The 14,834-nt window shown below is 48.2% G+C and overlaps 1 protein-coding gene across 2 annotated transcripts in view; it reads left to right on the forward strand.

Annotated features, from left to right (window-relative positions):
* The first annotated feature begins 13,205 nt into the window (after positions 1–13,205).
* NTN4 (netrin 4) overlaps positions 13,206–14,834 on the forward strand; it is a 48,209-nt gene continuing 46,580 nt past the window's right edge. Inside the window, exon 1 of one of the 2 annotated variants that reach the window (XM_074539597.1) lies at positions 13,206–13,390. In XM_074539597.1, coding sequence (XP_074395698.1) covers positions 13,327–13,390 — 64 coding nt within the window. In that variant the 5' untranslated portion in view covers positions 13,206–13,326. Of the gene's footprint in view, positions 13,391–13,432; positions 14,199–14,834 lie in introns of those variants that run through there. The other variant, XM_074539599.1, reaches the window with a different exon arrangement.

The raw sequence follows: 14,834 nt of genomic DNA on the forward strand, positions 1-14,834 counted from the left end.
CCTCCCCATGCCAATGATGAAATGAAGCCCTGGTCCTCAGCCTGGCTGTCAGTCTATCTCCTTGCTGAACTTCTGGGAGCTTGCATCCATGGCCCTGCCCAAGTCTCACAGTCACTCCAGCTGTTAGAAATGTCTAAATTTATCCTGTATGAAATGTGAATAAGTGGCTTTGTATCAGCTCATATCTCTCCAGATGTTTCAGGATCTCATCTGTCAGGAATGTATTTAAAATATTGTCCAATGCCAAAATCACAAAGCTATAAAAATATTTCCATCCTTAATAACTCCTGAATCTTTCTGAAATTTCCTCTTAAGCATTGCTTATCTCTCTTCATCCTTTTCCAGTGATTTCTTCTTTCAAACCAAGGAGAACATTATCTCAGTCATAATTCAATCATTCAATGTCCCATCTCTGAGAATGACCAAGACCTGGTAAAGAGCCAAGTAAGCTCAGAATGGAAAACGATGAAATTAAATGATTTGACCATAATTAGAGATATTCCCCAGAGCTTAGTGTCTGCTATGTGTCTTAAAAATGTTTTTAGTCCTGTCTATTGCTACAGACTCTTCATTCATATGCAGCTATGTACATGTTTATTTGCTTCTCTTAAAAATCTTAGCTCTGCAGGGCAGCACATTCTGTTTTATGGTCTGTAAAGATATAGGACATGGGAAAAGAAATCTCTCATATGTCTCACTCTTACAGTACTGTGATATCCTTGTATTATCCATTATTACATTTTTAATGGAGTTGGAAATCCCCTAAACTTCTTTAATTTGTTCTTTCATGGTGTATTTAATTTAATTTTTCCTGGCATTCATTATGATTTTCTTTTCTGTGCACAGCTGCACACTATACTGCTTTGAACCACCATACCATGACTCATTTACTATCAGTATTTCTCTCCAGTCCTTGTTCAGCCAGATTAGGCTCCATTGTCTGTGCTTCTAGCAGAGGTCTGTCCTCCCTCTTTGTTTCCTCCTGCTCCTGTATGAATCCCATCAGCACGTCAGCATCTTTCCAACAGTGGGGTTTCCAAGCGGGTGAACAGACCTCTAGGCCCTTTCTAAGGAGTTTTTCTGTTACAGAAGAGGTTGTAGGGCAAGAGGAACATTAATTCATTGCCTGGGTTATTGGAGGGCAGTCAGCCTAATCCCCCCTGTGTCATAAAACTCAAGCTAAAGGACTAGGGTTGACCATGGTTTAGCAGTGCCTAAATAAATAGGAATGCAATTTCCACTGTGACTGGAGCTATGAACAGACAGAAGTTTTGCAAATCAAAGTATCCTGTCATCTTCCTTTTAGGCATCCTGCCGCCTTCTTGTCCATATTTTCCTGAGTGAGCTCTCTGTGCACACTGTGAGGAGATGGAGAAAGCTGGGTGCCCAGGAATGGGACTACAAAGGTCAGGCCATTGGAGATCCAGGACGTGAGTAGGTAATTCATCATGCTGGATGGATCTCTATGTCAAATCAGCATCTACCATATCTGTCCAAGGGGTTTTCTTTGGCCTGTAATGTCCCTATCATGCATATGGCTTATAGGACCCTAACGGCCTGACCTGAAGGAAGGTCACTGATGTGATCCTGCAGGTGCCCCTGGGTGCTGGAGTGCTGCTGATGCTCACCTGCACAGCTCCTGTTTAGTGCTCACTGAAGGAAATCTCATTCTCATGTGCCAGAAGCACTCTGCAAATCCACCCAGTACGCAAGACTGGAGGTAAGTGGGAATTATCAGGGAAATTGTTTACAAACTGCACTACTGTTCCTACAAAGCCAAGACTACTCCCATGTTTGTCTGTCAGAGATTTTATGGTCATGACAGTGGAAACTTGCCACTGCACTGCTGGACCTTGTTGTTTTCATATGCTAACACAATGGTCACTTTGTCACTGCAGCCACTGTGCTTGCCCTGTGAAGGAGGGGCTTCAAGGCTCTCAATGGACACTTTCTAAGAAGTCTAGACTTATTTTATAAAGGCAGGAAACACAAAGAGTAATTGTCTCATGTTTTTTCATTCTGCAGATGACTTGGCTTTTTGGACTCCTGCTTTATAGCACAAAAGGGTACTATAATGACCTGGAAGAGTGGAGTCTGTCATGCTTAAGCATTTCCTTTATTGTCTAGTATTTTTTAGAGATAATTTCTTACACACAATCTTATACTAATTTTGTAAAAAGAAAAAATAGCAGAAGGGGAATGAGAGAAGTGGGTGGGTATGAATGACATCAGGGAAGACATATCAGGTGTAGACTACAAGGGTAGGATTGGTTTTTTAACAGAGGGAATTAAAGGTCCTGATGGCAGCAAATAAAGGGTGGATCTAGGCTGCAGCATGGAAAAGCAGAGCAAGTTTGAGACTCAAGAAGAACTTAGAGTAAGGAAAAAAACAACAAGATCAAGAAAGAATCAATAGAAGTGAAATCTCATTTAATTTTATTTTCCAGCCCAAATGGACCATTTTTTCTCCTTGAAGTATGCAGTATGTGTTTCAGCTGATAAGTTCATGACAAGAAGGAAAAACCATCCCTGTCAAAGCTTTCATTGACTGAGAGGTGCAGTTTGGAGTAGCAGAAAATATTTTTGGGTTAAGGACATAGGTTTAGCTATAACAAGAAATAATGATCTGGAAATGCTAGGACAAACCTTTTCATAATGTTCACAGCAGTTTTTAGGACTCGTTTGTGTTAGCAGCAAAAGTTTAAATTCAAGCAGCAATGGCATCAACTCTGCTGCTGGTGTCATCCCAGTTGAAATACCAGCTCATCCAGGATGCATCAGTTCAAGCCTTGTCACCACCTGCAGACATTTAGATCCCTGTCTCCTGCCACACTGCTTTGGGTTGTGGTGGGTGTTTTGGGATGTGCTGCTTTGCAATGCTTCTGCTGACACTGTACCTCTTTGCATACACATTCACTTGGCACTTATGTGTCCATGTAAAGGTGGGCCATTCCTCCTAAGTGGTGCCCAAAGGAGCAGGGGATAAAGCCATCCTCTCTTGCACAGTTTCTGTGCAGCAGCAGCCTGTGAAACTCACTAAAGAAACCTCAACGAGCAAGGAAAAACACCGAGAATAATTCAGCCTGCAAGAACTCTTTGGTTAGGGTGTTTTCCCAAGAAGGAGGTTTAACCCTGCTCAGGGCTGTTCCTTGGTGAGGCCTTCTTTCACTCCTTTAGCTCCTTTGGGAGCTTGGCATTTCAGCATACTGAACATGGCAAATAGGAAAGTTTTCAGTCACCATAGTCAATAATAACATTTAAGAAGAGTTGCTCAAAAAATCAATGATGTTCAGAGTTTAATTTCAGGGATAAGAACAATATGATTAGTGTTGGTATACTGAGAGGTCATCCAAAAAGAGAACAATCACACTTCTGATCAGATGATGAACTGAAAAAATAGCTACTAATTCAGTGCTCAGTAGTGGTTTTGTTTTTCTTTAAAACAAAAGGTCTTGCATGGTCTAGAAGTGCTACAGAAGCACCCAAGCTCTCAGTGGTTTCAGGGGCCCACCACTGACACAGCTTGGAAATCCAGGAGGATTGACATCTAATGTGTGCCAGGGAACTTCAGCAGTCTCAGTCTCCAATGAACAAGCTGAATCTTCCCAATATAAACATCAGAAGGAGTCAAACCTTAAAGAACAGCTGTGCCAGCTGACCCCAAGCGGAGGTCCCATCTAAGGCTTAACAGCAAACCTGGGCAGGGAACCAGGTCAAGAGCAACAGCAAAAAGAGAGTAAATCCCCTAATTCGTTGCACATTCTAGTCTAAGCATGCAAACTCCTCCAAAAATACTGCAAAAGAGTTCTAATTCCCCACTGAATTGGCATACTCATCTTACGAGCAAGATGGTCAGGGCTGTTGATAGAATGGTCTTATTCATACAAACTAAGCATCTGGCTGGTATCTGTCCCTGTTTGTGAGCTTTTTCCTCCCCTTCCAAGCACAGTCACAGCACTGACTCATGGCACTTGAAGGAGTTCCCTGTTGCCCAGCAAAAGTGATTTTAAGCCACCATATATTGAAGTTACCCTTCAGGAGTTTAAAGCAATCACCTCAAGTCTTGCCTGCTGAAATTTTCACAGGAGTCCATAGGCCTTTGCTAATGAACTAATACATGTGGCTGCATGTAGGAACAGCAGCCCCTTCCACTGCCCCATAGTTTCCAGTGCCCAAAGCCCACTTGCAGAAGTGCTTTGGGCATTTGAGGCCTCACAGCTCTATAGAAGCTGGATTTTCTGTTCTTCCTGTGAATTTACCAAATCAGCCAGCGAGAAGAGGCTGGGCAGACTGAAGCTGCCTCCACTTCTTTTTCTTCTGTGAGAGCTCCTCCCAAACCTCTTGGGTACAGGTACACAGCTAGCATGTCCTGGGGTAACAATCTGTCACTTTACTACTGCAAAATGTCTCCAGATCCCCAGGTTCCTGCTGCATGCTGTGGGATCAGAGGCATACACACCAGGGCTTGGAAATCTGAGCTGCTTTGAGGAGGATGGAGAATCCCCAGAGGACTGTCTCCGAGATGATCATGCTTTGTTCTGGCCATGCTGATATTTCATGTCTTCCCTGCTGCCTGCAGCGTGGTTTAGAGGTACCCAAGCTCGCTGTAAGCAAGAGCTTAATACAGGCTAATTTAGCTTAATTGCTCTATTTTCAACCAGAGCAAAAGTCATGAGGCCCCTGGCATCTTTAGCATATGCAGGAATAAGGCAGCTGGGAATAGTGTTACTCAGGCTGGTTCCCTGGACATCTTCCCACTCTGTACGTGTTCTACGTCCAGACACACTGAACAACCAGGGCTGTTGTATTTAACTACCCATAAAAAATGATCTTTAAAAGCTCCCTAGTGACCCAAGCTTGAAAGCAGCCAAAGGGTGACTAGAGTAAATGCACAAGTTACATGAATCCATAGCTCTGCTACATTATGGGGCTACAACGGTACAGACACAGCACGTTCCACATTTATGGAGCTCTTTCTGTTTAAAGAGAGAAGGGCTCTTCCATTTCAACTTCCACTGAAGCTAATTCATTTGACTATGTGATATACTCCAGATAATCTGCTGGGTGTGTGTTAGTCATACAGAAGAAATTCTCTTTTGAAGGTGTATTTTCCACCAGCCAGCACTCAGTGATGCCCACACCCAGTAACCTGCATCATGAAGTCTGACTGCAATGAGAGTATCTCAACTAGCATGAGCTCTTTCTAGCATTAGATCTTTCCACTGCACCTCATAGTGCATGACCAGTATTTTCATCTGACCAGGACTGTGGCTCCTTTGGGTTATTCCTGATGTCCTAAATGCAGATACTTTTTTTTTTCCAAAGAGAGGAGGAAAAAATAGACCTTCTGCAACAAACCTCTTTGTCAAGAGAGCTTTCCCATCAGTACAGGACAGGCATCATTTATGTCATATTTTTGTGGAGTCTCTGCTACACAGAGAGGAAGGAGGAGGACAGCCAGTCATGTCCCTGCCCTCCCCAGCTGTGCTGTCACAATCTGGGACTGTGGCTGCTTCCATCTTTGCTGCTGGCTCATCAGTACACCTCCCCATCCCTTCTGCATGGGGCTCTGCCTGCCTTTGGGGGCTGCACTGCATGTCCTGCAGCAAGCAGGCTGGGAGCCCTTGCCCTGCTGCCCAAGGGACTCAGGCTCAAGAGGGGACCAGTGCTCACAGTACCTCTTAGACCCCGGCAGGAACTTTCTACTCCAACAGCTCATTCAATCAAGTGAAAAAATTTAAGCAATGTTTTTTCACATGTTGTCTGACAGTCATTTCTGTTTCTTTTTCAATGGAGTCCAATGGGATCATAAAACAGCAACATGCTTTCCCTAAATGCTGCCTTTATTGCTATGTTTGATAAGTGGTCATTATTTAAATTGATCTGGAATGCCTGAAGGGGGTGATTTAAAACCGCCGTACCCTCCCTATGTTTGCCATGAAACCACTGCCAAATGCTTGTTTGAGCATTTCTAAACTGAGTTTGTCAGATTTGCATTGCTCATCCTGTTGATCAGGCAGACAGAGGCATGTTTTTCCTGTCTTGCTTTCTACTAATACCATCTTTCCTCCGCATGAGTAGTGATTGTAACTGAAGGCTATTAAACCTCATTTAATTCAAATGCAGTGCAGTTCTTCAACAGTCCCACTGGGGAAGCAAGTTCAGCAACAAGTCACTGTCCTGGAGAAAACCCTGATCCTCCAGTGCCCATTCCTGACTTGTTTAGTTGGATTTTAAGCTGGTTTTCTAAATTCATTCTGTGTTCGCAGCTGGAACTCTCTGCAGCTGTCTCTGCTAAATTACCTTTCTGTAAGGTGCAGTGCAAAAGGCTTGTTCCTGCACTTCAGTACCAAATTCCCATTGATCAGGCCACTAGGGAAGAGCTGGATGCTTTGAGAGTCCCCAGGATGCCTGGACTGCTCAGCACCATGGAGTTGAGAAGGATCACAGAAGGATGATGCCATTGGCTTGAAGCAAAAATTAAAGAGCAGATGCCAAAGAGGGTGGCATGGCCTCACCAACATCTCTATCCCATACATCCAAGGTCCCACAAACGCGGTGCCCCTGACAGACGTCCTGGTGGAGAGATGGGAGCAAACACAGCTGTGTTGCCCTCTTTTCCCACTGGAAAGGGCACAGAGGCAAGCACAGCATGATGGGTTCTCTGTCCACACACATAATACCTGCTGGCAGAGGATCCCTCCCTCAGTCACCCTGAACCCCAGATTTGGGGGTTTGGCTCACCTTACACCAGTGGTGAGGTAGAGCCATGCCCAGGGTATTTCCTACATCAGGAGCTGAGAAACAGGCTGTGGAATTCCATGGCCAGCCAGGTGTTTCCTGGAGGTGAAAGATGTGCCAACTCTTACCCTTGATGGTTTTCCAGCACAAGGCAAAGGTCCAGACCAAGTTGTGGCTTGGAGGGTTGTGGAGAGGTGACAGCAGATTTCCTCAGCTAATCCTTTTCCCTCTGTATCCCCAGCCCACTTCTCCAGCCCCACATCCCAATGCTGTGGCTACTGCTGGCTGCTGGGCATTCCTCTGGCACTCTGCTCCCAGCTCTGGGAGTGAGTGCCAGGGCTGGAACAAAGGCAGGGTGAGGGCCTGGCAGGGCTGTGCCAGTCTGTCCCACCGCCAGCCCCATCCCTGCTGCCGTGGGGCTGTCTCACCATGGCAGCCCCCTCCCCACCTCGCTGCTCTCCTGGCTGCCAGGAGGGTTTCTGCTGACCAGATGCTGGAGCTGGCAGAGGTGGCATCCAGGAAGCAGCCAGCAGGTTAATCCTCCTAATAATTTGTAGCCTGAAGGACACAGAGAACTGACATAGAAAAGGTTGATGCTGTGGGTTTCTATGGCATTTTAATTTCATCCTGGTCTTGATATTTGCATATCAATTACCCAGGAAAGAAGGGGAGGAGGAAGGGCAGAGGTTATGTGGGAGCTAAGAAAACACTCAGAGCAGTAGTCCAGCAAGTACAGGTCTTATTGCAAAAAATTATGCTGACTGCCGACTAACTCTTTCTTTCTTTAGCAAGTCCTTCCCTTCTCTTTCTGTCTTTTACTTTGCTTTTTTTCCTCCTGAATCCCCTGTAAATGGGGCATGGGCAGATTAGCTGGTTCCCCTTCATTCCTGCTTGTCCAAAATGGACAGTAAAAAGAGAAAGAGAGAGAAAGGGGAAAAAAAAAAACCCAAACTCAAAATGCCTGGAGCCATGGCTTGTGGATAAATACCAGCTGCACATGAAAAACAATTGATTTGGGGTTTGAGCTATTATGGCTTGGAGAATGAAACACCAACTCACCCTTCCAGAAAGATGGCAAAACCTTTAAAAATTATTATTGAAAATAGGGATTGAGGTTGGGTTTTTATAGCAATGAATGTAGATAATTTAATGCACTTGGATCCAGCCTTGTGCACTGCCAGGCAATCCCCTGCAGCAGTGGACTTGGGACTGACCTTTCTTCCTAAAACAAATCCCTGTCAGAAGGCATTTTGGGGCTGCTAGTCAGAGAAGTGTAGCAGTTATTGGACCTCCTCGACATCTGAAACAGCCTTAACCCTCTCGTCCCTCCCGTGAAGCCCACGAGAGGACTGTGAGCAGAAGCAATTCCTGCTTTCACGACCAGGTGATGAACACTTACTGGGGCACTGGTGTGGGCAGACCCATCCCCACACTGAAAGGACCAGTGCTATACACAGAGTGGCAAGGATTTAAACCTTTACCAGACTACACAGTAAACAGGTTTTTCTGTGACTGATGAAGGAGTTTAGCATTATGTGCCAGGTGCAGAAGTCTACCCAAGAGACTGTCATGCTTCTCATAAAATATGAAGCTCAGTGAGTAACTCCAGGAATTCTTCTTCCTCTCTTTTTCAGGTTCCTGACTGACCCTTTGCATTTTTTCCTTGTGGTGGGCAGAAATAGTGTGTTTTCCATGCACATTACATCTTCCATCTCAAGAAGAGCACTATCACTGTATAATCCTTCTGTGACTTGACTTCCAATTACATTGAATTCCATAAATCCCACGAAAGTGCTCCCATTCTTATATGCACACTGGTCCAGCATAAAAAAATACTTGGCTGCAAAAAGTTAAGTGAGTCACTGGGTAAAGGGCAAGGTAAGGGCATTTTGGCTCCCTCATTTTCTCCAGTTGTTTGTAGGGTGTTGTCATGTATCATAATTCAGCTTTAACAGGAATTTGCATATCACAGAGCATGTGAACAGATTGCCCAGAGAGGCTTTGGAGTTGGCCTCATTGGAGACATTCAAGAACTGTCTGGACTCAATCCTGTGCAATCTGCTCTGGGATGACCCTGCTTGAGGGAAGGTGGGCCATATGACCCACTGTGGTCCCTTCCAGTCTTACCCAGTCTGTGATGCTGTGACACTGTGAATATGGAGCTTTAATCAGTAATGTTTGCTCTGGGTTTTCCTTTGGTTTATTTTCAAACAGAAGACTTGGGAATCAAGTTGTTTCAAAATCTCATGAGTCAGTGAAAGGTTTCGGTTGCTTATTGGATGATGGTTGGAAGATTTTCAGTGATTTGCAAAAAAAAAAAACAACTGAGAAGTACAAGAGTTAACAAGATGTTTTAATAGGAAGGATTAAAGATGTAGTACCACAACAGAGAGGAGGGTAGTGACTTCAGACCCCCATCCAAAATCTACTTATCAGCTGTCAATTTCCATTGACTTCCATGGGCTTTGAATCAAAACCATATTTTTTATTGAAACAAGTTTCAATTCCTTTCTACAAAGCTCTTCTAACATGTTTAAATGTGTGCATGGTACATCAACCTCCATTCATGGCTAGAGGAGCGAATCATCTCCTGAAAATTACAACAGCCACAAGATCTGGATCTGCCAAATTTTCTCTGAAATCAGTAGGACTGCTAATCCAGTAGGTCCTTCATATAAATAGTAACATCACCAAATCTGACATAGTAAAGGACAAGTTCTACTGCTGAGCAGAGCGTGATCCATCCAGTCCTGCCCAGAGGACACTGAAAGGGTCCCTTGATGAAAACTAATTAACAAAAATAAGCATCTCTGGAGCTAAAATACAGGTGATTGTTCAGCTGGAGTTGCTGCCCTGCAGTTAGACTGCTTGGCAGAGACTGCTCCGATCCAGCCTCTCACCTTCCCACCAAACTGTGATGCTCTGGGTAGCACTCCATGCACAGCACGGAGCAGGGCATGCCCAGCTGGTGGAGGAGCAGTGAATGAAGCAGCAGGCTCAAACAGCACACGTCACACCACTCAAAATAGTCAGGCACGTCTGAAGGACTGCACCGACCCCAAGGGCCTCATGTTAAACTGTAACAGCAGTTCTGCATACTTACACAGATGCCAGCAGACAAAATGCTGATCTTTGAACAAGCCTCTAGTTAAAAATAAGTTTGATCTTTTGAATTTTTGAGATTTTTTTTAATGACAAAAGTCTAAACCAGGTAGCTCTGACTGGGTGAGGTATTTCTCCCTCCCCTCCCCACCATGGTCTGCTTCTAAATTTAGCTTGGTACAGTGACTTGAAAGTGTTACTCCCAGCTCATCCTTACCCTTGGCAGGGTGCTTGGGGAGGAGATTCACCCCTCATCTCTCCTCACACGATTCAAGGCTGGGATTTCACGCTGACAGAAAAGGGGAAAAGGCTCCTGCTTCCACTCCCCAGGGTTAGTTAGAATCATGCCTGGGGGGACCTCTGCCAAAGCAGCAGGCTCCTTCCTTCAGGTTACCTCCTCAGCATCTCTGAAAAGGCAGAGGCCATGCTCCCAGGCCTGTCATCCCTGATTACTTCCTTCACACTTACTGTGACACGTCTGTTGAGGGAACATCATTACTCTTTAAAGATTTCTTATGTATAATTGAGAAATGCATACACTAGACAGGTGATCTTCACATTCTGAGCCTTTCCATCTACCTGTCTACCTACAGTCACACTGCAGGAATAATGGAATCACAGAATGGTTTGGGTTGGAAGGGGCCAAATATCATCTAGCATCTACCCTCTGCCATGGGGAGGGACACCTTCCACAAGCCCAGGTTGTTCAAAGCTAACCTGGCCTTGAACACCTCCAGTGATGGGGCATCCACAGCTTCTCTGAGCCATTCTGTTCCAGTGCCTCACCACCTTCACAGTGAAAGGTGATGATGAGCTATCAAATGACAGCTGCAAACAACTCTTGCTCTTCTTTAACTAGTGGTACACTATGAACCCAAAAGCTTATGATCCTGAAGAAATTTGGTGAGAGGTGTACATTCGCCTCCTCGCCAATATGGGATTTTTGTTTTTCCTCTGGCAACTCAAGAGGCAACTCTGACCAACAAAGGAAATAAAACTGTGCTGGAACACCTCTGAGCTCTTCTAACCTTCTGGAGAAGTGCCAGCAGCCCTGTGAGGCAGCAGACAGCAGCACCTGTCCTGGGAAGATGCCCACATTTTGTGGCAATGCGCAGCTCCCCAGGATGCATTCCCTGAGCCACTGCCTTGGGTGCACTCATGGCTGCAGGTCCCATGGACCCTCCAGGAGCCAGGAAAGGGTGCAGGAGGGTATGAGTTCCCTGTGGCTCAAGCTGCAGACTGTGAGGCCTCCAACAAGTAAAACAAATTCCTCTAGGAAGAGCAAAGCTGATAGGCAAGAAAGTGCAGCTGGGTTATTCGGCTTAAGAGGACCGAGGCACATGAGCCAAGCAGCACCTCAAAGGAGTGGGATCATGCTATCAAGCTCTCAGATGTACGGATACCTAGGATGGTTTTGGGATGCCATCTCTGAGGTTATCTGGAAATTGTCCTTTATTCTCTCCAGTTTTCTATTCCATTAATCTGTTTCAGCAATATCCAACCTCCTGCCTCTGACAATGCTGTGAGTTTGTCCTGAGCACACACTCCCTCTCCTGTCCCCACAGTTACACACCCACTGTGTAACCTCTCTCCTCGTTTCCATTCACTGGGCACTGCTCTTCCCTTTTCCAATTTAAGCCTGAGCCTGTTTGCACTCTCTCTCTCTCTCCAGCTAGTGATAGCACCATTCACCTCCTTCAAAATCTTTGTTCTGCAGTTTTTCAGTCCAGATCATCTCCCTCCTGCTTCAGGGATTTCTCCAGAGCCCCCTCTGCTCCTGTCAGGTCTTGTCTTTTCTGCCCTATCAAGAAAACTACTCCTGCTGCTTATGGACCTCAGCCTCTGCTCCCGATGCCAAATGGGTTGACACAGCAGTGTGAGCTCTTGCACAGCTCCACCCAGACCTATCACCCTGCAGCAGACTTATCACCTGGCACTGTCAATGTAGAAGGAGCTATGAGTTATGAGCTGCAATGAAGATAAATTCCTCACCTGTGGCTTGCACTTTTCATTTCCCAGCCCTGCAGAATGTGACTGCTGCAACCTGTCTGTAACAGCACAAACCCTGTGTGGTTCCTTGGCAGTACATCACCGTTTTGAATGATGCAAGGCAGAAAGCCCCTGGAACATCCTTTACCTCTGTGGTCACTGCTATAAGGAGGCTCAGATGTGTGGGAACATCCCACACCATGACAGTCAGGCTGCAGGAAAAGCCCCTGAGTAGCTCACAAGTAGCCATGGGGACTCAACAGGTGCCTGGGGATTAGAAGTCCCTGTCTAGATGCTCTCACCTGGGGGGTAGAGAAAATGACAGGGGCAAGGCAAGCAAAATGCTTCCCTGTGGCATGTAACTGAAAGATGGCAAAGATCAACCTTCCTCTACCTTTTAAGGTAAAGACATAGAGATAACACTGTCCAGTCAGATGATTGCGCACTAAATACTTTTCAGTGAGCATTTAGGTGATGATATAATCCTAGCAGCTCAAAATGTGTGTTTGAAATGCATTACAGGAGGCACTGTGGTAGTCTTAAGACGCAGTTATGCTGTTTTTTAAAACGAAATTGTTCTTAAATTGTCCAAGTTCAAAGTGCAGAGAATGACATATTTGTAGCATTTTGTAGCTCTTGCAACATGCTCCCCTCACAGATTAGATTCAGGTGAGTAAAAAAAAATGCTCAGAAGTGCTCCACCCTTGCTCCCTTAATAGTCCTTCGCTGAGACCTTAAAAAGTAATGGTCTGGTAGGGAGCAGTGGATGTAACTGTGCCTTTTCCTACTTACAGAGCCCAAAACTGCTGTAGCAGTGTGGTGACCGGTGCTATCGAACCCATCAAACCATATGGGAGCTAAGCCAGAGATTGCCAATTCCCAGGAAAGAAGGGAAAACCTCTCACGTTCACATGGTCCATGGCTCAGTTACCAGAAAAGCCGATTAAACAAGTAACGCCTTCAAAGTTGAGCTGCCCAGGGTTACTTGTGGTAAATTAAGTCCCTCGTTAGAAGCCGAGCCGGGCCGGAGGAAGGCTGCCTTTTGCAGCTTCACTTCCACCCTCTGTGCCCCGACAGCGCGCCCGGGCTCGGAAGCCGAAGCCTGGCACTGGCGAGGGGTAGCCCGCTGTCCCGGGGGATCGCGGATCCCTCTCTGTCTGCGGGCACCAGCCCGCCCGCCCCGGGCTGCCGGGGCTGCGGGACGGGGCGGGGGTGTGCGTGTGCGTGCGGACGGGCGCTCTCCGCTGCAGTACCGCGCCCGGCCGCGCACCGGCAACAGCCCCCCGCGGCGGGCGGCCCCGGCGGGCGGGCGGGAGGGCCGGGCTGCGGGGCGGGGCCGGGGCGGTGCGCGGGCGCTGCGCGGCGGGCGGCGCGGGGCGGCGCGGTGCGCGGCGGGCGGGCGGCGGTGCCGCGCGGGGCGCTGATGCCGCGCGGGGCCGGTCGCGCCGCGGGGCGGCGGGGCGCGCAGGGCGGGCGGCCACGGGGCGCTCGGCCATGGGGCGCGGGATGCGGCTGGCGCTGCTGCTGCTGCTGCTGGGCGCCGCCGCCGCTGCTGCAGGTGGGTCGTGACCGGCCGCGCTCGGCGCTCTCCGTCCTCCGCGGGCGTGCGAGGTAGATGCGCGGCGCGTGTGCGGGAACGCGCGTGTGCTGGAGCGTCCGCGCCCGTGTGCGCGGGTGTGCGCACGCACGGGGAACCGCACGGGCGTGCGCGCACCGTGCTCATAGTGCGGTCTCTGTCCGCACGTGTCCGCACACACGCATATACGTGCGCATATGTGTGCGCGTGTGCCCGCACATGCGGTGCGTGTCTGTCCGCGGCGTGCGCGGGTGGCTGTGGAAGGGCAGGGGCCGGGATGCGCGTCCCCCCCGCGCCCCGCGCCGCAGACAAAGAGGGGTCCGGCCGTACGGCGCTGTGCTGCGCGGGGCCGCCCCTGCCCGCGGAGCCGCCGGCGGGGCCGGGTGGGCTCGGGCCGGGGCTTCGGGGGATGCCGCGGAGCGCTGCGGATGGCAGCGGCGGGGTGCTACGGGTTCCGCAGGCGCTTTGGGCGGCGGTGCCCCGAGCCGTCGGGGTGCGGAGGAGCGCGGGCAGGGTTTCCAAAGCCCCTTCCCGCAGAATAAACACTTCGCACTCAGAGCTGCCCGCAGCGGGGTCCCGCAGCACACACACTCGGGCATAAACAGTTTGCGTAACGCTTCCTCGGCCGGGTGCAAGCCGAGTGCCAAATTTCTTTTTTAAAAAGACGAAAAAAACTCTGATGGGAAACAAACATTTAATGAGGCACAAGATATAAACGAAACATCACAAGGCATGTGTTGCTAAAATGCTTAAGCAGGAAGCATATGATTTTCCATGGATGTTTTCCCAGGTGAGTCATGGTACTTGCTGCATGCTCTTACTCATCACTGAAGATCCCAGTCCAGTGGCATGTACAGTAGATAGAATGGGAAGATTTAGTTGGGCAGATGCATTAAGTGCAATAGGGAAAAGCACCTTTTCCAGTGCTGTGGCAGACCAGTTGTGAACTTGTGACTGCCAGCATAGAAACCTCTATGCTCTCAGTTTGTCCTTTTACTGAATCCCTGTGGCAGCCAGTGTTACACTAGAAAGCTGTCACTTTTCATAACACGAAGTGCTCTGCATCGGTCATGCAACTCTTTTCCAATTCAAGTGAAAACAAACACCCTTTCAAAGGGGGTTTCCTCTCCCCCCTTTTTGCCCCTGGGACCCACGACTGTGTGCCAGCAGCATTTCTCAAACCCTACTGAAGCCAAGGTCCCTTGCCCCAGATCTCATCCCGGCTGAGGAAGGGACCCTCAATGCCTGGCCCGAAGACAACTGCAGTCAGTGACCGTGCATGACCAGGGCTGCAGCATACCCCGAGCTGGGAGCAATCAAATACTCTCAGCTGCCGGCGTCTGACATGGGATTTTGTAGCCAACCCCTCCCAGCCGGGCTCAGGCAGAGCCTTGTCTCTGCCCTGGGGCCATCTATGACAGCCCTA

Source organism: Zonotrichia albicollis, chromosome 4 (genome assembly GCF_047830755.1).
Source record: "Zonotrichia albicollis isolate bZonAlb1 chromosome 4, bZonAlb1.hap1, whole genome shotgun sequence".
NCBI lineage: Eukaryota > Metazoa > Chordata > Aves > Passeriformes > Passerellidae > Zonotrichia > Zonotrichia albicollis.